This window comes from Marmota flaviventris, chromosome 17 (assembly GCF_047511675.1).
Source record: "Marmota flaviventris isolate mMarFla1 chromosome 17, mMarFla1.hap1, whole genome shotgun sequence".
In the NCBI taxonomy this organism is placed as follows: Eukaryota; Metazoa; Chordata; class Mammalia; order Rodentia; family Sciuridae; genus Marmota; species Marmota flaviventris.
The window spans coordinates 16,852,126-16,877,733 of NC_092514.1; the positions used below are offsets into that span (position 1 = coordinate 16,852,126).

The following is a 25,608-nucleotide window of genomic DNA, read 5'->3' on the forward strand; positions in this document are numbered from 1 at the left end:
AGGCAAGAGGATCACAAGTTCAAGGTCAGCCTCAGCATGTTAGCAAAATCCTGCCTCAAAAATAAAAAATGAAAAGGACGGGGGATGTGTGTAGCTCAGTGATAGAGTGCCCCTGGGTTCAGTCACTAGTGAGGGCTGGGGAGGGAAGCTGAACAAATAATGATTAAAATTTTTCATATTTGATGAAAATAAAAATAATAGTCTTCTTGTCAAAATGTAAACAAGCCAGAAGATAGCTGAACCAACATCTTTAATATCCAAGAAGAAAAACAGCCTAAACAGTGAAGATATCTTTTTAAATGAAATAAAAATACTTTTATCAAATGAAACCTTAAAGAAATTCATTTTTTTGCAGACCTACAATTAAAATAAATCTTAAGAAAGTTCTTCAAGGAGGACAGAGTGGTACCAGCTAGAAATTTCATCTGTAAATAAATGAGTAACTAATTTGATCTTGTTCCCCCACCCCTTTCTTTTTTCTTTTACACATTTTACTGGGAATTGAATCTAAGGGTTGGCACATGCTAGACAAATGTTCTACCACTGAGGTACATCACCAGCCCTATTTTATTTTTTTATTTTGAGACAGGGTCTTGCAGGTTGATCAGGCTGGCCTTGAATTTGTGATCCTCCTTTTTACATTTTTAAAATATATTTTTATGTTTAAGAGGCTTTTTTGTTTAGTTGATTTTGGTTTGGTTTGAGTTTTTTGTTGTTTTTGGCTTGTTTGTTTGTTTTTAAAGTACTAGAGTTAGAATTCAGGGGTGTTTTACCCCTATAATCCCTGCCCTTTTTATTTATTTTGAGACAGGGTCTTGCTAAGTTTTCTATTCTGGCCTTGAAATTAGGGTCTTCCTGCCTCAGCATTCTGAGTCACACGGATTATATACCACCATTTCCTGAAAGAGATAATTATTTAAAACCAAACAATAACAGTGTGTTGTAGGGTCTATAACATACATAGAAGTAAAATGTACTATAATACAAAGAACAGGAAGGAAGAAGTGAAAATAAACTTTTAAGATTCTAACTTTAAAGATGAGGTCGTATGATGTACCATAAACCTTAAGAGCAAACATAAAAAATGAGTTGTATAGGTGATAAACCAATAGTGAGAGATAAACCAAGCCCCCCCCAAAATACTGAATCTAAAAGATACAGGAAAAGAAGAAAAAGAAGAAGAAAGAACTGGTTGGACAAATAACAAGATGATAGATTTAAACCAATCATATTAATAATTACATTACAAATGTAAATGAGAGATTGTCAGATTGGATAATAAAACAACAGGTTTAAAGTAAAAAGTAGAAGTAAAAATAAATATTATGCAAACACTATCAAGTAAGCTGGCCGGATGCAGTGGCGCACGCCTGTAATCGCAGCAGCTTGGGAGGCTGAGGCAGGAGGATCAAAAGTTCAAAGCCAGCCTCAGCAATGGCAAGGTGCTAAGCAACTCAGTGAGACTCTAACTCTAAATAAAATACAAAAAAGGACTTGGGATTGGCTCAGTGGTCGAGTGCCCCTGAGTTTAACCCCTGGTACAAAAAAAAAACAAAAAAAAAACTGAATAGCTATTTCTAGAAATTAGAGTAAACTTTAAGGAGTATTACCAGACATAGAATCATCCAGAAAATATGAGTACATCAATAACAGCTTCAGAATACATGAAGCAAAACTGAGAACTGCATGGAGAAATACCACAACCCCATAGTAACTGTTGGAGATGTCAACGGTTCTTTCTCAGTAATAGAATTTAATGTGCACATGGAAGATTCATCAAGATATTCTTAGCCATGAAACAAAGTCAGTAAATTTTATATATGCTATAAGGGCCAAGGTTTATTTTTTCTACATATTTGTTCTTATCCATTAAAAAAATCATATTGCTGGGCTGGGGTTGTGGCTCAGTGGTAGAGTGCTCCCCTAGCACATGCAAGGTCCTGGGTTTGATCCTCAGCACCACATATAAATTGTTTAAACAAAGATATTGTGTCCAACAACAATTAAGAAATAAATATTTTTAAAAAATCATATTGCCAATCTTAGGATTTCAAGGATTCTTTTTTTGGGCAGGGGAGGGCAACTGGAGATTTAATGCAGAGGTACTTAATCACTGAACCACGTCCCCAAACTTTTTTATTTTGAGACAGACTCTAAATTGCTAAGTCTGGCTTTGAACTTTTAATTCTCCTGCCTTAGCTCTCAAGACACTGGGATTACTGCACCCTCCAGTTTAAGGATTCTTTATGTATTCTGGATAAAATTCCTTCATCAGAAAGATGTTTGCAAATACCTTCTTCTAATCCAAAGCTTTGTTTTCTCATTTTCTTAACAGAATCTTTTTTTTTTTTTATCTTTATTTTTATTTGGTGCTGAGGATCGAACCCATAGCCTCACACATGCTAGGCGAGCACTCTACCTCTGAGCCACAACCCCAGCACTCCCACCCCTTTTTAACAGAATCTTTTGAAGAGCAGCTTTCACTGTTGGTGAAGTTCAGTTTATCTTTACTTTGCCCCTTATTTGATGGCTCATACTGGGTATGACCTAAGAGATCTTTGCTTAGGCAAAGATTTTGACTATGTCAAAATCCTGAAAATTTTCTTCCACAGGTTTTAGAGTTTGAGCTTTTATATTTAAGTCCATGATCTATTTTGAGTTAAATTTTATATATGCTATAAGGGCCAAGGTTTATTTTTTCTACATATTTGTATATATAAAACCAGTTGTTTCAGCACCATAGGCTGACAAAGATGGTCTTTCCCCCCAATTGAATATCTCTTGGCACATATTCTAAAAATCAATTGGCTACTTGTGGGTCTACTTCTGCACTCTATTTGCTCCATTGACCAATGTCCACCTTTATGCAAATACTATACTGCCTTGACTGTACATTCCCCCCTCATCCATTAAACCTGTTAATAGCTATTAGGTGCTATCAGATGTAGGAAGTTCTCTTATATTCCTAGTGTCCTAAGAGTTTTTGTTAGCAATGGCTGTTGAGTTTTACCAAATTCTTTTTATACATCTATAGATGATCATGTTAATAGGGTAAATTATACAAATTGATCTCCAGATGTTAAAGAACCTTGCATTTCTAGGATATCCCCTACTTGTCATGATGTATTACCCTTTCTATGTATCGCTGGATTAGCTTCCTTATATTTTTGTCAAGAATTTTGTGTGTATGTCCATGATGGAAACTAGTCTGTAGTTTTCTTACAATGTTTTTGTCTGATTTTTGGTGTCTTTGTCTGATTTTTGGTGTCTAGGTAATTCTGGTTTTACACAAGGAGTCAGGAATGAGAACCCTCTCTTTATTTTCCTAGAACTTTGCCTAGAATTGGTATTCTTTAAATTATATTTGAGCCTAGAACTTTCTTTGTGGAAAGGTGTTTAACTACACAATCTAATAGATATAGTCATTACTCAGGTTTTCTATTGCTTCTTGCATGAGCTTTGGTAATTTGTGTCAAGGAATTTCTCCATTTCCCTAAATTACTAAACTTATTAGTATGGGGCTGGAGCTGGAGCTTAGTGGCAGAGTGCTTGCCTAGCATGTGCAAGGCACTGGGTTCGATCCTTAGCACCATATACAAATAAAATAAAGGCATTCTGCCATCTACAACTACAAAATTTTTAAAAACTTATTAGCATGAAGTTGTTGATAATATATCCCTACTGTCATTTTAAAAAATTAAATAAATAACTTTATTTATGATACTTCACATATTAAAAATGCCAACTATATAGCAACAAAAGTCCCATAAATTTTAACTGAGGCACAACTACCAATAAAATCAAGGCCCTTTGAAAAATCAAAGATAATGGAATATCAGGGAAGATAAGTTTTGTTTTCCCAAAATAGACTGTAACAAATGAACTTACTTCCCTGACCCTTAAGGTTCACAATGAGAAAACTTTCTTTTAAGGGCATCCCCAGTCAATAAACTGATCAATTGACCTATATTTATAAAAATAAACCCTATAGTTAAGAAAAATATATTAAATGCCCTCCGTACCCAGAATATAATAAAACTTTTGACACCAGAATGATAAGCCTCTCAGCCAGTCATCAAGTTCACCTGAACAGCAGTGTATACACACCATAGTGTATACACTGAGAAAATATATGGATGTCAGATACTCACATGATAAGGCACCCAATATCATTTTTTTAGGGAAATACAAATTAAAGTTAGTGATATTCCACTACATACCCAAAAGAAAGCTAAGATTAAAAAGAGTGACATTAATTACCATGTATTAGCAAGAATGTACAACAATTTTATTATTGGTGGGAATAAAAAAAGACAGCAAACACTTTGAAAAACAGTTTGACAATTTCTTATAAAGTTAATTGTAAATTAACTAGCCCGATATATTTTCTTAGGAAATCTGGTGTCCAATTTTTTTTTTGAAGTTTTTTTCTTCTTAGACTGATCATATTCCTCAGAGAAAACTCAAGATAAAGTGTAGGCTGCCAGGTTTTTAGGAGCAAAATAGGGCAAAAGAGGGCTCAGTGTTATATTCACCCCTTCCTTGATCACCCTTTTCTCAGTACAGCATCCTTGCCCTCAGTGTGTCTAACCTACTTTGCTCAGAGATCTCAGGCTTTTCTGCTGGCATTAGGGTTAGTTGCCTGACTGGATAGTTTGTAGAGTAATCCATTTAGGTGTTTCTAATTCTAACTTGTTTAACAAGTTCTCATGCTTGTACCCACTCTCATTCCCCTTATTGGGTACAGGTGCCATCACTTTCCCAGGCAAGGTTGCTCCTCAGCTTCTCTAGTTTTAGGATTGAGATTTTCAATTCTGCAAAAGCTGGTTTCAAGAAGGAGCAAGCTTGGTTTGGTGGCACATACCTGTAATCCCAGTGATTGCAAGTTCAAGGCCAACCTCAGCAACTTAGTGAGACTCTGTCTTAAAAATCAAAGTGTCTGGGGTTGTGGCTCAGTGGTAGAGTACCCCTGCATTCAGTCCCCAGTAACACACACACACACACACACACACACACACACACAGAGAATCCTTTTTATTTTATTTTTTTCAATTTTCTGTAATGCTAACAATTGAACCAGGGCCTTGAGCATGCTAGGTAAGCATTCTATCACTGAACTATACCCCTAACCACCCCCCCCCCTAAAAAAAATATGTTCAGTGACATCATATATCCCTTAGTAGGTTAGAGGACTTGAATTTGGTTTAGGTCCAGCATCACTCTTTCCCTGCTAAATGTCTAACTTTTTCCTCTGAGAACTGTCATTACCAAACTTGGTTTAATTGTGAACTTTTCACTGGGCTGATTCATACCAAAGCCCTATTCATTTTTGCATACTCTATCCTTTTTTCTGTATAAGGGTGATAATTTTTGTCTATATTTATCTTTTGGCTCAGGCAAACCTAAAATAGTAAAGAGCAAACTAAAGGTGTATGAAGACATACAAGGTAGTTATTTTTGTGATTCTCCATTATCAGGTTGATGATAAAATGTTTGAATAAGAAAATGTTCTTTAGAAACTATTTTGGAAAGCAGATATTTATAATTCAGGTTTTTCATTTGAGTTATGTATTTAGATTTTATTACCACATGCTTTTCATTTTTAGGATATATGGATATATTTTGCTGTCTTTTATATTTTGAGCTTCCTAGGCCTTGTCTTTGGCTTGTCAGGGCATCTATCTGTCCTACCTGTCCCTCAGAGATCAGTGGTTTATTGCTATGAAACAACAACAACAAAAAAAGCAAAAACAAAAAACACTAAGCTATCAGGACTAGCTGAGTCTGTTTAATTAATTAATTAATTTCACAGTGCTGGGTGTCAGTGGCTTCACAAATGCTATCCAAATGTTCCACTACCAGACTGTCCCCAAGCTTTTGAATCCATTTTTAGGCAATATGTGTGACCTTTTGCAAGTGACTTTGCTTCTTCAGTACCTCATTTTCTCTCAATAGATTAGAGAGATTGCATAAGAAGACCTCAAAAGATCCCCTTCTAATTCTCATTCCATGACTTTATGAAAATAATGAGCAATCCCTAGACCCATGCAGGATCACTCAGTCTGTTTAGCCCATGTTGATTCCTCCCTCTGCTTTGAACCCCCAGCTCTGCATTTGCCTATAGAATAGGCTTAGACATTTTGTGTGAACTACCTCACATCATTACTGAATTGTTTGATGAGCATTTGCCATCAAACAATTGTTTCTGCAATGTTTGTTTCTTCCCCAGTACTCTAAATAAAAGAGACACTCAGTCTTGTGAGCTTTGTGGTATTACATATTATGGTTTTATTGTCATTTAATGAGTCCCTGTGGTCAGTTATTTTGGATATTTGATGTTTATACCTGTTACAAACAACATTTTTATGAATGTTTTGTAAGTCTTTACCTTCTCTTATGCTGTAGGGTTAATTTCCAGAAGTAGAATTACTCTGTCATAAAGTGAAACCATTTTTCATTCTGATATTGCCAAAACAAAAAGATTCAAGCAAGTACTTAACCTCTTTAAACTTCCATGCACTCATATGTAAATGAGGAGATTTATATTTTATTTATTTATATTTTTTTTGAGATGCTATTTTATTTTATTTATTTTATTTTTTTTTTAGTTTGTTACCTATTTAATCTTTTTTTTAAAATTTTTTATTATTGGTTATTCAAAACATTACATAGTTCTTGATATATCATATTTCACCCTTTGATTCAAGTGGGTTATGAGCTCCCATTTTTACCGAGATTTATATTTTACTTCTCAAGACTTTAGTCAGTTTCTGAACTGTCATAAGCTCTGATGTATAGTAAACACTGTGTAAATGATTGCCTTCTTCTTTAGTCTGTATTAATAATATGTTACTTGTTACAGAGATGTTACCTTACCTTATACTTTTTCTTTTTTTTTTCAGCTATGACTCAAGAACTGAGATAAAGGAAATCTGCTTTTGAAGTATAAGAGAACTTTTTTTCCTTTGGTTGGATTCTTCAACACAGCCAATGAAAACAGCACTGTATTTCTTTTCACTGTTATAACACTGTTATTTCCAGGAATGAATGGGAGACAATCCTAGACTTCCACCATATTGCAGAGTAACATGTAGACATAAATGATGCACATGATGTTCATACAGTGAGTCACAAAGCTACAAAGTGGTATTGTTTACATTACTAGAAAATTATTAGTTTTCCAATGGCAATAACCCATGTATGAGAGAGTTAGCCCACTGAAATAGACAGGGACCACATCCTGTGAGAGGCAGATAAGCATAGAGCTGATATTTGGTGCACATTCTTAGAGCAGGAGTCCATCTCAAGCAGAATTATAAAACGTGGCAGAGGTGCTTTGCTTTGTCCTCCTAAAATTAACAGGTGAGTCATCCCCACTCAGAGTTAGGCAGCTCTCAGTGGCAATGTGTGGAACTGGGTGAGAGTTCCTTGTGTAGTCTTCACAGAAGCATTAATTTAGAAAGAAACAGACAAATCGCAGGTCATGTTTCAGTGACATTGTCCTTTCCTTTGGTGGCAGCATATCCTTAAAACCAGTCTCTCCCTGTTAACAAAAGGGCAAATTTAGTTTACTTTGAGCATTAGGTCTTGCTCCTTTGGAGCAAGCAGCAACATTTACTACGCTCCAGTTACTTAACTTCCCTTTCAGAATGCATGTGGGAGGAAAGACATAAGGATCACTCCAGTTTTTTCCCTGTGGTACCTCGAACAAAATGTTTATTCACAGATTATAATTTTGTTTTTTAAAGTGGGGAGAAAAGTACTCAACTTGCTTGATTGCCGCCCCCATTTTTTGCTGTGAGTGGGAAGTGTGCAGTGGTGGCCTTTTTTCTTTTTGTCTTCAGTACAGAAAGACTCACTCATTGCCCTTCTGCTCAGGCGGCTTTGCATTGGGACTGCACAGCCATCAGCAAGGTGGCCCAGTTGACATGCACACTCCGCCAGCCACACCATGCCAGTGCTTCCTCTCTGTGTGTAAATGAAGGGATAGAATGTTCTCTTAGGTGTTACTGCTTTTGCTCAGACTTTGCAAAAAAGAAGAAGAGAAAAAAAAAGGATATATATATATATATATATATATATATATATATATATGCATAAATATATAATTATTAATCACCTCTCTCCTTGAGAAAGTCTTGATTGAATAGAGAATTTATTCATTGCAATATTGATTGTATAGAGGCACACTGTTTCATCAACAGAAGAAGCAAAAAGGCTGTGTATAAGTTTTTTGGTACTATGTACCACCTCTGTTCTTATAAAGCTGAAGTATTCATGTACTTAAACCATATTCTATTTAATTGTGTTTGATTTTAAATATATATATATATGAATTATATTTAAAATGGTGTCAGCTTTCTGCTTTCAGGGCATTTATGGCTCTTCTGTTGAAATTTATTGATCCCGCCTAATATTTCCATTTGCTTTACAAAAACCCAGAATACAAGCCACTACTGGATTTAGCCTTGTGTTTGGAGTGTAGGCATAGACTTGAAGTCTTTATTAGGTGTATATGCTGTGATTAATTTATTTTGTTCTTTTAGCAAAATATTTCCATCCATTTCACATTGCTTCAAACTTTAAATAGGAGAAAAGCAATATAAAGGTCTTAGAATTAAATGTGGTTTTGGGTGACTGTTGCTGCCTCTGCATGTTTTTGACTAACAATTTCTGTAAAACTCTAGGCTATTCAAACTTAGTGCTTTCAATTAAGATAATTTCTAGTCATTTCTTTGTATACATTTTGTGCTTCTGAGTTAGAGATGCCAGTAGTCATAAACTTCTTATAAAGACAAGATTAGCAAGTTTGAGATTTGGTTATCCTTTTCTGCCTCACCTGCTATGAAACACAGAAGCAGCTTTGGTCTGAAATTATTAGCCAGATTTCATATTTGATCTAAAGTAAGTCCTTGTGCTCCTTTTAAAATTGGAATGGAATTCATCTATTATTGAGCAATTGCTGTGTTCCAGGTTCTATGCATTGTGCCCATAAAATATAATTCCCTGGCAGGGTTTTTATAGGTGCAAGTAATCAGTTGTTCACTCTTTATCATGTCATTGACATCAACTCATTGTTTAAAAAGTAAAAATAATAGTGAGAAAGTGATACTTTTTGTAATTTGGTGTCTTTATCACACCTTTATAAATTTAATGAGAGTGAAAAGCATTGTCAGCCAAATCCAGTGAAGAGCAATAAAACAGGGAGCAATTTATTGTAACTTTTTCTACTTGGGGTCCAATATTCACTACAGCTTTATGAAATGTAAGTGGTTTACAATACTGGAACTTTGACTAGTTCAGTAGAAATTTGGAGGGGAAGGTCATTCTGAATTGTAGGAAATCTAAACTTCATTGCTGTTTTATTTAGCTAAGCCACTGATCTGTCTATTGACACTGTTTGGGATCCTTCCTGACTCAAAAGTTTAACACTCCTATGTTTGTACAGTGATCTTTCTTTTGCCCTTTCATCCCTATCCCCCACATTCCGATTGATTGGACCAGGGCTCAACTCCTGACCAGATAGGCCCAAGACAATTCTTTATTTGAAGAATTTTGCATGAGGAAGAAATGGTGGTTTGGATGTGGCACTTAGAAAAGAGTTGGCAGTGCATGGGCAAGCCTAAGAGAGCAGCTGCCTTGGTAACCCTCAAGACTGTCCTGATTTCTGCATCCAGTCCTGCATCCTTGTGTTGGACTCCACTCATCCCTCAGCAATGCATAGAGTGAATCAACCCAAAGTTAGTATTACATAGCAACCAGAAGAACCTTGACTAAATCCTGCCAGACTGCTCTAATTCCTAATGATCATGTGTGTTCTGCATGTCTTCAAAGTATTGCATTCTGGGAAAGACTTTTTCTTTAGTAAACCTTCCTTGGTCATGGTATATTATCTCAAAATGGAATCCTAACCCAATGGAACTAAGAGACACTCACTCATTTTTGTAATGAGAAGTTAGGCCTCAGTAAAGTCCCTTACTGCTGGGTGCAATGACACACACTTGTAATCCAGGGGCTTGGGAGGCTGAGGCAGGAGGATCACGAGTTTAAAGCTACCTTCAGCAAGAGCAAGGCACTAAGCATCAGTGAAGGTCCTGTCTCTAAATAAAATACAAAACAGGGCTGAGGATATGGCTCAGTGGTCAAGTGCTCCTGAGTTCAATCCCTGGTTGTCTGTGTCCCCCAGTCTCCCCACCCCCACCAAAAGAAAAAGAAAAGTTCCTTACCTATTGCAGGATGGTCACCATGAGAACTTAGTCGTCTTCCTAGGCTAGGGCCTCTTCATGTTTCTCTGTATTCTGCACTCATCAATGTAATAAACCCAGAAATAGAAGGCATTTCAGTTCACATAAGCTTAAAATGAGAGGAGGGGGATAATTGTTATAAAAATCTGTAAATGCTAACCACTTCTATGACCAGGCCAGATTCTAGCTTTTGGATAGAGTCAAGGGAGTAAAAACCTTCAAGGTTACAACCTGTGGGGTTCACACTCTGATGCCCTTTCCAGGAAGGCACTGAGGAAGGCTTACTGCTAAGGCAGGATTAGAAATGGCTCCAAGTAGCAGGAGAATGGTACTGTGGATTCTGAACTAGTGGGAGTGGTCATAAAAGACACTGGGGGGGACTTGTGTGAGCAAAAACCCAAGGACATTTATCTTCAGTTGGGGTTTTGCCTTCCCTTTTCTGCTTGCCTAACACACAGGAAAGTGAGTATTCTTGCTTTAGTGAGTATCACTAAAGTATTTCCTCAGTTTGTGTCTTTCAAACTCTGTGCTGGCACATTCAGGATGCCACAAAACTTCCCTGGAACTTCCCTTGCCTAAGACTGGTAGTGCATCTGTTACCAGATGGCACCACGGAAAGGCATCTGGATGAGTGGGCCTTTAGATGTTCCATGAGTAGATCTTGTAAGCATGGGCTGGGTCAGGGATTCTCTGGGCCCAGTCTCTCTATGGCAGGTATGCAAGCAGCCTAAAAAGAATGGGCTTCAGCTTGAAGAAAGTTGAGATTTGCCAAAGAGCAAATGAGAGATGACGATTGTGACAACTGCCCTTTTCCCTCATCTTCTAATTTCCAAGTCCCATTGTCTTGAATGTGCCTTCAGGCACATCCCTAAATGATCTCAAGCTGGCCTCTTCTACATCATGGTAAGAATCCCATAATGCCATACAACATGTGAGAGTGGTGCTGGCTTAAAGAAGCACCTGGTCAGGGCTTGGCCTTTCAGGTTAAGTGTAGCTCTAGGTGGAGGGCCCCAGCCTCAGGAGCTCATCAAAGCCCCACAGTCCCTTTCAGATTTTAGTTTTCTTCATTTTCGTGAAGAGCAACCACCATTCCTTCTGATTATTCAAGTATTGGTTTCATAAATGTCCACCCTATAAGTATCAGGCCTGTTTATCCTGAAGGGACACAGAAAGGAATAAAACAAACTTTTAGACCCTTTGGGACTTATATTCTACTGAAGAGATGGAAATTGGAATTAGCATCTAAAATGTACTGTGGGCAAGAGATGTGCCTCCGTGGTAGAACATGTGTACCATGCACAATGTCCTGGGCTCCAGCCCCAGCCCTCTCCCCTGCCCCAATAGGTTAATACGATATGTGCTGGGTTTTTTGACTCAAGATGGCCTTTTGAGCCTATGATTTAACTCCTCTACCCACCCCTAAAGTCCTACTGTAAGTCATCAAGCTCCTGCGAAGCTCATAGGGAGAACTGTAGCTTAAAGGAGGAGAGACATGGGGCCTGAGAAGGCATGCCCTTCCATGAGAATGGGTTGCTGTGTCATTCCATTTACTTGCTGCAAGATTAGAACTTTTGGTACTTATTTAGGCTTTGAGTAAGGTGTGGACATCTTGATGTCTGACCATGAAGACAAGGGCAAGGATTAGAAGAGCTCATAGGATCAGTCTCAGCTCAGTTAGGACATGTCGATTCTTAGAAACCAGAGACAAGACTAATGTGTGCATATAATATAAAATCATGACCTTGGGAAAACCTGCCTAGCTACTGAACTAAGTCCATGAAATGATGAGCTCCTTGAAAGTTCTACTTTAATGATAATAATAAACAGCATAATTGAGTACTTGCCATAGGCCAAGAACTATCTCATCTGACTCTTATGACAATCTTGAAAGGTAAGTGCTTATTTTTTCCTTTCTTATAAATGAGGAGACTGAAGGTTTTAAGGTAAAGGAATTTTCCAGAATCTCACACCCAAGCTGTGAGACTGCCTCTTAACACTGCTATGCCTGGCAAAAAATAGATGTTTGCTCTTCCTTCTTTTGTTTTCCCCATTAGCAATACTCACCATGGAGTAGCAGATGTCAAAGACTTAAGAAAAATTTATTTACCTTAAAGCAGTAGTTCTTAAACTTTCACATGTCTGGATCCCTTGAAAAGATGTTTTGAAACAGGTTTCTGGGCCTAACAACCAATTTCTGATTTAGTAGATCTGGGGTGGAGCCTAAGAATTTGCATTTTACCAGATTCCTAGATGATACTGTTGCTTTGCTGCAAATTGAGAAATGAGTGTTTTCATTCCTGTTTATTTGAAATGCCATGCTATATAAAATGTAATTTGAAGACCTATTATTCATGACTCACTCAAAGAGGCAAAAGTCCTTTATTAGCATACAGATGTTTATCAGAGCTGAACACTACCACCATCTAAGCACCAGCCCCCTTTCTCAGTCCCTAGGAACCTGAACATGTCTGAGACCCTGAAATCTTGTCTCATGCAAGAGTAAGGGTTAGAAGAGGCCACAGACCAGTTCCACCCCCATAGTCATCAGTAGTTTTCAGTTCTCCAGCTTCAGTGCCTTTGCTGGGAACCCTGACATATTCCTTCAGGCTGTGGTTTGGGCCTATCTGGATGCTACTCGAGGTCCCCATGGAAACTTTTGAACAAATCCTGTCTGATCCATTTCCTATAGTTTGTCTTGTAGGTTTTTGATGCCAGCTGCCCTCTGAGGTCCTGACCATACCTTTCCTGGCCCATCTCCTTTGCTGTCCACCTTCCTAAGTTCCATAGGATACAGGTATCTCATTCTTTGATCTTCTCTTTCCTCTCCATTTCTTCTTCCAACACTTATTTCCTGAGGGCCTGTTATATGCCTGTTCTAGTAGCCATAGATACAGTGCTATCCAGGGCAGACCCGGCATCTGTCCTGCAGTCTAGAAAATGAATAGAGACAATTCAGTCTGATGAGTGCTGTGAGAGACAGTAGGGACCTGTTGGGGGCAATTTTGGTATGATACCTTCTCCTTTTGTGATTCACAAACTTCTTGACCGTCTCAATCTTTCTCTAGGACCTACCCATTCTGCACATCTCTTTCCTCAAGATAACTATTTCTTGGCTTGGGGATGTAGCTCAGCTTGTGTGTGAGGCCCTGAGTTCCATCCTACGCACTGCAGAAAAAGAAGAGAAATCATTTCTTAATAGTCATGGTGTGCTGGTCACTCCCAACCCCGTGACTGGACCAGGATTCCTTACCAGCATCCTCCATAAGCTCCTTGCCAAATCCTTGCTCCATATCCTCATTTAAACCCTTGCCACCTGGGAAGACTGTCCTCTGATCTCCACTGTTTGCTTGGCTCCAGTCCACTCCTGACTCCATTCTCCAAGATACCACTTCTAGCTTTCTTCACTCCTACCCAAGGCCATCCCAGGAAACATCACTGCTCATGATGTTGATCTGCCCAACAACCTTTTGCTATTTCATTCCTCAGTCACCCATATAACCATCCTTGTCATTTCCTGCAACTGTTCTACGCCTGGCTGCTCCTCACATTTTAGCCCATACCAGCCTCAAGCAAGGCAAGTTTGTATAGTTATAGTTTCCTCCTATTGGAATGGATTAAATAGAAGGAAAAACTTGACTATTCCAGGAAAGTGTTCCCTCACTATTACAGGAGTTAGATTTTTCAAACCAGCCTTTCAAAGAGCTATTTCAAAAGCAATAAGCAAGTGGTTCTAAGGTTTACAAACATAGACCTACATGATAATTGGGTGTGAGGAAGAATGGTCCTAAGGTGATGACTTGGATCAGACTTTCCAGTGAGTGTCAAAGGCATGTTTTAAAAAGTGCTGCTACTCAAACAACTTAAGACACAAGGGATGGAGGTGTGCTTCAAAAAACTCTGGCTATAGATCTAAAGACTTTGAAACACAAGATGCTTGTAGAGAATTTGAATAAAAATTGTTACTTGAAACATGAGAATGGGAAAAAAGCAATATTTTGTATTACTGTATTATTGTATATACTGTTATTTTAAATAAGCATGTGTAAGTAAATAAATTAGCTATTATAAATAGACATCTGACTATTTAATCAACATTCCTAAAAGTATGAATACACAGATGAATATCATAATTTTTTTTTAAAAAAATTCTTTTTCTTTTGAAATCGGAACTTGCTATGTTTCCTGGGCTGGTCTTGAACTCCTGGGCTCAAGCAATCCTCCTGCCTCAGCCTCCCAAGTAGTTGGAACTACAAGCACATACCATCATGCCTAGCTCAAAAATTAAGGAAATGGGGATTTACCTTAAATATAACATTACCTGTTTGCATAGCATTATTCGCTAAGTCCAGATTCCTTATTGAGCATTGAAGATATTGACAGACCTAATCTCAAACTATGAATCTTCAATTCATTTTTGGTTCTCAGAGCTGCTGCCTTTGCTCAAGCAATGCCCATAATCTAAAATGTCTTTCCCCACAGTCTAAAGAAGTCCTTTTCATCTCCAAAGTCTTTGTCACTGCCTCTTTTGCTTCCTCCTTCCAAAAAGTCTTTCCTGATATCCAATTCAGTTGAGTCCCCCTGTGCTGCCCTAACACAGTGTCCAGTTTGGAACCATTGAGTTGATTCAGGACGGGTGTGATGTGGTGCATGCCTGTAATCCCAGCAACTTGGGAAACTGAGGCAGAAGGATAACAATTTCAAAGCCAGCTTCAGCAACTTAGCAAGACCCTGTCTCAAAATAAATAGGGATGGGGATGTGGCTCAGTAGTTAACCACCCCTGGGTTACACACACAAGAATTTTTAATCATGGTCTGTCTCCATCACCAGATGGGAATGAGCTCTCCCAAAGAGCTGGGTTTCTCCTAGGAAATGCTAGGTGGAAAAAAGTTTACTCTAAATGAAGCAGGCCAAGTTAATGGCCTTTCTAGGCTCATCTACCCAGACTCAGAACTAAGCCTTCCTACAATTGGGGGCTGAAAAACCCTATCTACTCTAGCCAGAGGCTAATTTTGAGATGTTCCTCTTGGATTAGTCCAGCAATTCACAAGCCATCATTTATGGGTGCTCAGGTGCCCCTGGAACCCATTCTGGAAGTCTGTAAAGCCAAAATTAATTTTATACTAACGCTAGATGGATTGTTTTTGTCCCTGTATGAATATTTGCACTAAAGATGCAAAACTGATGGGTGAAATTTCCGGCAACAGGAAGAGACACTAAACTGTACCTGTCATTACTTTATTCTTCAACAACATGCACTCTCCAGGAGGGGGAAAGCCAACTTCCCATAACAATGTTCTTGGTGCATCAATAAGAATTACTGGTTTTGTGAAATCTTAACCCTTGAGTACGTTTGGGTTTTTTTGTTGTTTTTTGTTTTTGAGAGAGAATATCTTTTTTGTAGATGGACACAACACAGTGCCTTTATTTTTATGTGGTGCTGAGAATCGAACCCGGGTCCTGCCCGTGAATAAACAACACATACCATGAAGCTTCTTACCAATAGGAATTATCAAAGTAATTTAACAAATAATTTGTGTTAACCTTATATTGGTAAGAAGCTTCATGGTATATGTTGTTTATTCAGAGACTGAAATAGAATGTTTATTCATATTTCAGCATATGATATTCTTATGTCACCATATATTAAAATTAGGTATTTTTAACACCCCAAATCAAAGAAAGGTTTGGTCCCTGTTCTCAGTAGCCCCTCAATGAGTAAAACTGTTCCAGTTAATACATTGCTATATTGAAAAAATTATTTAAAACAAGTACTGTTTTTTAAAAACATATTCTGTAGGAATTCATGTAGGCCCATCAGGAATGGCTCATCTTCTGTCCCACATGGTATTGGGGCTGAAGGATCCAAAACACCTCACTAAAATGTTCCATGACTCTCTCCACTCATGGTTTGAACACTTAGGACTGCTTGGGAGTGCCCAGCCTTGTTAGGTAGAGTGGGCTGGATTCACTTATAACTGAAAATTTGATTCCCCAATCAGTCTTCTTGTGCTCTATCCAGTCACTATCCCCCAAAGGGTAGCACTACCCTAACTTCTAGATTTAATTTTATTGGGTTTATGTCTGGCTTTCTCTCTTTTTTTTTTTTTTTTTCCTTTTTGGATTTTTGTCTGTTTGGGTACTAGAGATTAAATCCAGGGCTTCATGCATGAGTGCTCTACCAGTAAGCTACATCCCCAGCCTTTTAAAATTTTTGTTTTGCACTAAGTTGCCAAGGCTGGTCTTGAATTTGTGATCCTCCTGCCTCAGCCTCCCAAGTAATGGGGTTATAGATGTGTATCAACTCATGATCTGCTTCCTGTTTGGCTTGTTTTACTCGGAATTATGTATGTGAAAGATTCATCTACATATTGCTTATAGTTGTCCTGCATTCATTCTTGCTATTCAATATCCTGTGGTATGCATAAATCATAATTTATCCACTCCTTCATTAGTAATTATTAAGGTAGTGCCAAGTGCTCCTATGAACACTCTAGGACACGTAGTATGTTTGTATTAGTTAGCCTTTTTGTCACCATGACCAAAAGACCTGACAAGAACATTTAGAAGGGGAAAAGTTTATTTGGCACACAGTTTCAGAGGTCTCAGTCATAGACTGAATGTGCCCACCAGGAAGCAGAGAAAACTGCTTACCAGGAACAAAATACATACCCCAAAAACACACCCCAGGGATCTACCTACTCCATCTACACCCTACCTGCCTACCATTACCATCTGGTTAATCCATTCCATGTATTGATTAGATGAAGACTCTGGAACAATCAGAACCTGATTGTTTCACCTCTAAATTTTTTTTCTTGCCTTGTCTCCTGAGTTTCAGGGGGAGACCTCATATCTAAATCATAACAATAGTGTGTGTCTATGTATATGTGTGTGTGTATATATATATATATATATATATATATATAAACATAAACATATATTATATATATAAACATTTCTGTTCTAGCCGATGTGGTGACACAAGTCTGTAATTCCAGTGGCTCAGGAGACTGAGGTAGGAGGATCGCAATTCAAAGCCAGCCTCAGCAAAACTTAGGCGCTACACAACACAGTGAGCCCTGTCTAAACAAAATAGGGCTGGGGATGGGGCTCAGTGGTCAAGTTCCCCTGAGTTCAATCCCTGGTACAAAAAAAAAAAAAAAAAATTCTGTTCGGTATATACCTAGCAATAGAATTGCTGGGTCATAGACAGTACACATACTCAATATTGATAGAACTAATAAGGGACAGTCCCCGGTTCCCATGGCACGACTGGGCGGAGCAGTGTCGCCGCCAGCGCGGGGTGGGGGGGATCAGAGTGCGGAGGTGTCGGGGCAGCCCTCGGGTCCTAGGTCCCCAGAAGCAAGAAAGATGGAGGAAAAGAATGAAGGAAGACAGAGGAATATCCTAGCCTAGAATATTATCATTTCTAAGGACACCTTAAACTGGATACCAGCACCATTTGTTGAAGATGCTATCCTTCCTCCATTGCATGCTTTTAGCCCCTTTATCAAATATAAGATAGTTGTAGTTTTGTGGATTGGTTTCTGTGTCCTCTATTCTGTACCATTGGTCCACCCGCCTGTTTTGGTACCAGTACCATGCTGTTTTTGTTACTATTGCTCTGTAGTATAGTTTGAAGTCTGGTATCGCTATACCGCCTGATTCACACTTCCTGCTTAGCATTGTTTTTGCTATTCTGGGTCGTTTATTTTTCCATATGAATTTCATCATTGCTTTCTCTATTTCTACAAGAAATGCCGTTGGGATTTTGATTGGCATTGCATTAAACCTATAGAGAACTTTTGGTAATATCGCCATTTTGATGATGTTAGTTCTGCCTATCCATGAACAGGGTATATTTTTCCATCTTCTAAGATCTTCTATTTCTCTCTTTAGGGTTCTGTAGTTTTCATTGTATAAGTCTTTCACCTCTTTTGTTAGGTTGATTCCCAAGTATTTTATTTTTTTTGAAGATATTGTGAATGGAGTGGTTGTCCTCATTTCCATTTCAGAGGATTTGTCGCTGATATACAGGAATGCCTTTGATTTATGCGTGTTGATTTTATATCCTGCCACTTTGCTGAATTCATTTATTAGCTCTAATAGTTTCTTTGTAGACCCTTTTGGGTCTGCTAGGTATAGAATCATGTCATCTGCAAATAGTGATAATTTAAGTTCTTCTTTTCCTATTTTGATGCCTTTAATTTCTTTCATCTGTCTAATTGCTCTGGCCAGTGTTTCGAGAACTATGTTGAACAGAAGTGGTGAGAGAGGGCATCCCTGTCTTGTTCCAGATTTTAGAGGGAATGCCTTCAATTTTTCTCCATTCAGAATGATGCTAGCCTGAGGCTTAGCATAGATTGCTTTTACAATATTGAGGTATGTTCCTGTTATCCCTAGTTTTTCTAGAGTTTTGAACATAAAGGGATGCTGTACTTTGTCGAATGCTTTTTCCGCATCTATCGAGATGATCATATGGTTCTTATTTTTAAGTCTATTGATGTGGTGAATAACATTTATTGATTTCCGTATATTGAACCAGCCTTGCATCCCGGGGATGAATCCTACTTGATCATGGTGCACAATTTTTTTGATATGTTTTTGTATCCGATTCGCCAGAATTTTATTGAGGATTTTTGCATCTAGGTTCATTAGAGATATTGGTCTGTAGTTTTCTTTCTTTGAAGTGTCTTTGTCTGGTTTAGGTATCAGGGTGATGTTGGCCTCGTAGAATGAATTTGGAAGTTCTCCCTCTTTTTCTATTTCCTGAAGTAGCTTGAAAAGTATTGGTATTAGTTCCTCTTTAAAGGTTTTTGTAAAACTCTGCTGTATACCCATCCGGTCCTGGGCTTTTCTTAGTTGGTAGTCTTTTGATGGTTTCTTCTATTTCCTCAACTGATATTGGTCTGTTTAGGTTGTCTATATCCTCCTGACTCAATCTGGGCAGATCATATGACTTAAGAAATTTATCGATGAAATGGTGCTGGGAAAACTGGAAATCCATATGCAACAAAATGAAACTGAATCCCTTTCTCTCGCCATGCACAAAAGTTAATTCAAAATGGATCAAGGAGCTTGATATCAAATCAGAGACACGCCGTCTGATAGAAGAAAAAGTTGGCTACGATCTACATACTGTGGGGTCGGGCTCCAAATTCCTCAATAGGACACCCATAGCAGAAAAGTTAATAACTATAATCAACAAATGGGACTTACTCAAACTAAAAAGTTTTTTCTCAGCAAAAGAAACAATAAGAGAGGTAAATAGAGAGCCTACATCCTAGGAACAAATCTTTACTCCTCACACTTCAGATAGAGCCCTAATATCCAGAGTATACAAAGAACTCAAAAAATTAGACAATAAGAGAACAAACAACCCAATCAACAAATGGGCCAAGGACCTGAACAGACACTTCTCAGAGGAGGACATACAATCAATCAACAAGTACATGAAAAAATGCTCACCATCTCTAGCAGTCAGAGAAATGCAAATCAAAACCACCCTAAGATACCATCTCACTCCAGTTAGATTGGCAGCCATTATGAAGTCAAACAACAACAAGTGCTGGCGAGGATGTGGGGAAAAGGGTACACTTGTACATTGCTGGTGGGACTGCAAATTGGTGCAGCCAATTTGGAAAGCAGTATGGAGATTTCTTGGAAAGCTGGGAATGGAGCCACCATTTGACCCAGCTATTCCCCTTCTCGGTCTATTCCCTAAAGACCTAAAAAGAGCATGCTACAGGGACACTGCTACATCGATGTTCATAGCAGCACAATTCACAATAGCAAGACTGTGGAACTAACCTAGATGCCCTTCAATAGATGAATGGATAAAAAAAATGTGGCATTTATACACAATGGAGTATTACTCTGCATTAAAAAATGACAAAATCATAGAATTTACAGGGAAATGGATGGCATTAGAGCAGATTATGCTAAGTGAAGCTAGCCAATCCCTAAAAAACAAATGCCAAATGTCTTCTTTGATATAAGGAGAGTAACTAAGAACAGAGTAGGGTCGAAGAGCATGAGAAGAAGATTAACATTAAACAGGGATGAGAGGTGGGAGGGAAAGTGAGAGAGAAGGGAAATTGCATGGAAATGGAAGGAGACCCTCAGAGTTATACAAAAGTACATACAAGAGGAAGTGAGGGGAAAGGGAAAAATAATACAAGGAGGACAAATGAATGTCAGTAGAGGGGGCAGAGAGAGAAGAGGGGAGGGGAGGGGAGGGGAGGGGAGGGGAGGGGAGGGGGGATAGTAGAGGATAGGAAAGGCAGCAGAACACAACAGACACTAGTATGGCAATATGTAAATCAATGGATGTGTAACTGATGTGATTCTGCAATCTGTATATGGGGTAAAAATGGGAGCTCATAACCCACTTGAATCAAAGTGTGAAATATGATATATCAAGAACTATGTAATGTTTTGAACAGCCAACAATAAAAAATTTAAATAAAATAAAATAAAATAAACTGGATACCAAGATTTCTGGCCATAAGAACTCCATGGCTAATGTAGAAGAGAGAGAAAGCTTAGAACCCGTGTTATCCATTATCTCCTGGGTATAGAGGAAAATGATGGCGCCTCAACAATTGCTGACTTTGGAAGATGTGGTTGTGAATTTCACCTTAGAGGAGTGGCAATTCCTGGATCCTGCTCAGAAGAAACTGCACCAGGATGTAATGTTGGAGAATTATAATAATCTGGTCTCATTGGAGTTTCAAACTACCAACCAAATGCACTCTCCAACTTGGAGTAATAAGAACTGTAGGTAATAGATGATGAGGTCAAGAATGGGACCTGTCCAGAAGTCAGGAAAGTTGATGGCATCAGCAGGAGTTCTCTCAAAACCAAAGATTCCTGAAGAGCATGCATCAGTGCAGTGATCAGAATGCATTTAAAAATATCACTCATTTGAGCAAAACACATTTTATTATACTGCAAAATCATGATACAAGTCATGATTTGTATGCATTCTGCTGTCATGTATAACAAATTAGAATAAATAAATTTTAAAAAAAACATGATTTGTATAGAAAATTTTTGAAATCAAGATTGTTTTTTTAACCAGAAGAGAAAATGTGAAATAAATAACCTTGTTGAGTTTAATGGAAGTGAGAAAAATCCACCTACACAATAATGATGAACACATGTATACCGAAATGAAATTCCCTGAAAGTACAAAATGCACAGATTCTAAATTTCAAGTCTTCAAGCATCAGAAAACTCAAAAAATTGAGAGACCTCTTGCATGCATTGAAGGTGAGAAAACCTTCATCAGAAAGTCTCAGCTTATTTATCATGAGAGCATTCATACAAGAGAGACACCTGGAAGTGGTCAAGGTGAGAAATCATCCAGAAGCATCAGAAAAGTCATATAGGAAGCATACCCGTTGAGTAATGAACATAGGAAGGGCCCTACTGTGAAGAGTAGTCTCACTGTCAGTGATCATCCGAGACAGGAGAGAAACCCTATATATGCAGTGAGTGTGGAAAAGGCTTTGCAATGTAGTGCTAACTGCTCATCAGCAAACTCACAGTGGAGAGAAAGCTTTTCTGTGCAGTGAATGTGGAAAAGGCTATACTGTGAAGAGCAATCTCATCCTCCATCAGCAAATTCGTAAAGTAGAGAAACCTGCATATGCAGTGAATATGGAAAAGGCTTCATTCACTATGAAGCACTTTCTTGTTTTGAGTCAGGGAACTCACACTGGAGAGAAATCCTATGTTTGTAAGGAATGTGGAAAAGGCTTCACTGTGAAGAGCAATCTCATCGTACATCAGCAAACTCACACAGGAGAAAAATCACATATATACAGTTGGTGTGGAAAAGCCTTTACCACAAAGCATACTCTTGTTATACCCTCATGAACTCATACAGGAGAGAAATCCTATGAATGCAATGACTGTGGTAAAGGCTCATACAATTTGAGTGTTGTCACACGGGAAAGACTCCCTTTGTATGTACTGAGTGTGGAAGATCCTATTTGCATAAATATGATCTCATTACCCATCAGAGAATTCACATAGGAGAGAAGCCCTATGAGTGCCATGAATGTGGACAACCCTTCACTACAAAGTCAGTGCTCAATATACACCTAAGAACACATTCTAGAGAGAGACCATATGGACGCAATGATTGTGAGAAAGCCTTCTCCCACTTGTCAAATCTTGTTAAACATAAGAAAATGCATGCCAAGAGAAATGGGTAGATTCACTCAAGTTGAAAATTCCTTTAACAGAGAGTCACAGTGTATCACTTAGAAATGAACTCATGCATCACAAAAACCCTGTTTGTGTAGAATGGAAACATCTTCTGTGGCAACTCAGACTTCACTCAACATCAGTGTTTCTAGCAGATTGAAATGTAATCATGGCACTGCCTGTTGTGTGCCCTCAAAAGATTAATGGATCTTCCAGGAGATAAACCTGATTGCAGTAAATTTGGTAGTGCCTTTGGTGATCCTTCAAAAATTTCTAGCACAAGATCTGGAAAGGGTATAACTAGGTAAATTCTGTGAATGTAAAGACTAAGAAAGTCTTCTTTGGAAAGATTTTATTATCAGGGCTCATCATGGATGATGAGCTTTCATTAATTGACAGAAATAGCAGTGACCATGGCAAAGCTTCTGCCCAGCAACAATACCTCAATTAGTGTCAAGTGTTCACACTGGAGAATAATTTTATGGTAATCAATATGACAAGATTTAATGAACATTCTGCTTCATTGTTTGTTAGGAAATCAGATAGAAAATAAAACTGTTCTGAACATGTTAAATGTAGACCACCTTTGGCAAAATATCGGAGAGCTTCTGAAGAAGTGAAGTCCAGTAAAAATGAATGTTTGAGGGCTTTTGAGTCTAGCCTTGTTGTATATCAGACAATACACTGATGTGCATTTTCAGGAAGGCTGCCTCAGACCTCCTTTCTAGCTGCCTTGCCAGTGATTCCATGTTTTTTTTCCCACTGATGCTGGACAGCAAACCCAGGGCCTTCAAGCATGCTAGGGGAAAGTGCTCTACCACTGAGCTATACGATCTGTCTTCTAAATTCCGTAATTTAGAAAAATTGGCTCTCTACATCACTAATTTTTTTCTGTATTAAAAAAAAAACTTTATTTCAGAGGGATTTTTGAACTACTGCATCTTGATAAACCATGTATTCTTTTTTATTATTTTATTTTTTAAATACACTACAACGGAATGCGTTGCAATTCTTAATACACATATAGAGCACAATTTTTCATATCTTTGTATATAAAGTATGTTCACGCCAATTCATGTCTTCATACATGTACTCTGATTTTTTTTGCATTACATTTCTTATTACACATATATACCACAATTTTTCATATCTCTGTTTGTTTGTAAAGTATGTTGACACTCAATTCGTGTCTTCACACATGTACTTTGGATAATGATGTCCATCACATTCCACCATCCTTGCTAATCCCCTGCCCCTCCTTTCCCTCCTACCCCTCTTCCCTATCTAGAATTCATCTAATCCTCTCATGCTCCCCCTCCCTATCCAACTATGAGTCAGCCTCCTTATATCAGAGAAAACTAATTTTTAATGTAAGAAATATGTTTGGTCTTTGTCTCTGAATCCTTGCACAGAGTTAAAACCCTTAGAATTTCATAAATGATAGAAATGTCTTGTTATTCTCAAGGAAGTCCTTTTATTCACACCCGAGTTTATCATAATGAGATGATAAAGAGTGGGACTGGTCACCATAAAGATCAAATGATTATAGGGTAGAATCTTGGGTAGAGGGGTCTGAAGATGGAACTCCTGAATAGTGAAATTGTAGAGCTTCCAAACTAGTGAAAATACGTGCATGCTGACAGGTTCTCACACCCTAGTTCTGAGGGAACAGAGGCTTCTGAGCTCTGGGTCCTTCCATACTTCGTACCTTTTTGTCTGACTGTTCATTTGTATCCTTTATAATAGACCAGTAAATCTTAAAAAAAAAAAAAAATCTGTAACTGAAGGTGTAGTTCAGTGGTTAAGCACATGCCTAGCATGTGTGATGCCCTGGGTTCCTTCCCTAGCACCACAGGAAAAAGAGAATCTTCCCTGATTCTTCTTCTTCTTTTTTTAACCAGGGATTGAACTCAGGGGTACTTGACCACTGAGCCCCATTCCCATTTTGTATTTTATTTAGAGACAGGGTCTCACTGAGTTGCTTAGCGCTTCGCAGTTGCTGAGGCTGGCTTTGAACTTGTCAAACCACACTTTACTGTCATGTATATCCAAAAATAATAAAGGAAAAACTAAGGAATATGCACATCTTTTCATATATTTATATGCCATTTGAATTTGTTCTTTGTGATTTGCCTGTTTGAGTATTTGGCAATGTGTCAGATCTCTTTGTAGAAATATTTAAGATGTATACACATTCATGTATATATAGTATGCATTCACACACACACTTTGCCATTTGACTGGAAAAATTGTTTTTCCAAATCTGTAATTTCCCTGTTGGCTTCACTTATGGAGTCCTTTATGATACATTTTTTTTTTCAAATATGCCTTTCTGTTTTGTGTTATTTTTGTTCATTTTCTGGGTTTCCTGTCTTAGTTGGAAACTTCCTTTTTCTCCTTTTACATTTAAATTTTTTTTAAAAAAATATTTAGTTGTAGATGGACACAATATCTTTATTTTTATGTGGTGCTGAGGATCAAACCCAGTGCCCCACGCATGCTAGGCAAGCGCTCTCCCATTGAGCTACAGCCCCAGCCCTACATTTAATTTGAGTTTTTTTTTCTAAGCTACAAAAATGAAATTGTTCTCGTAAATATTGCTGTTTAGTTTTCCCAAGATAATTAAATGAGGCACCTGTGTTTTGTGAGGTCTCATTTGTTCAGTACACACACACACACACACACACACATACGAGAGAGAGAGAGAGAGAGAGAGAGAGAGAGAGAGAGAGAGAGAGAGAGAGAGATATCCGGCCTTGGGGCTATTGTGGAGGAGGTATGGATAACAGACATTTCTCAGATGGGTTATGTGAAGAGAAATTTGGCTCCCGAGAGTCAAAATTCAAAATCAGCACAAATGGCAGAGGAAATGCAACATGTTTAGAGAAATAATGACTCCAAGTTAGCAAGATCTTAAATTTGAGGATGTGTTAAACAAAAGTGAACCAATAGGAAAGAGGCTGAGGACACTGGGAAAATAAAAAGCCTGCACCAAGAAGACAATCTGAGTGAGACTGAATATTGGTTTAAGTTTTATTTTCCTTGACACAGGCGATACCTCTAATGACATTGTCTGAGGTCAGCAGACATCCTGGCTTCTAATTGAGCTCACTCAGTACTGTGAAAGCTTTATTTCCCATGTAGCTT

The 25,608-nt window shown here is 38.1% G+C and overlaps 1 protein-coding gene across 1 annotated transcript in view; it reads left to right on the forward strand.

The window, feature by feature from the left end:
* Positions 1-14,317, forward strand: part of Akap10 (A-kinase anchoring protein 10) — a 73,196-nt gene extending 58,879 nt beyond the window's left edge. Inside the window, exon 15 of the mRNA XM_027924087.2 lies at positions 6,903-14,317. Within this exon, the coding sequence (XP_027779888.1) occupies positions 6,903-6,908 (6 nt within the window). The 3' untranslated portion in view covers positions 6,909-14,317. The remainder of the gene's footprint in view (positions 1-6,902) is intronic.
* Positions 14,318-25,608: the final 11,291 nt, after the last annotated feature.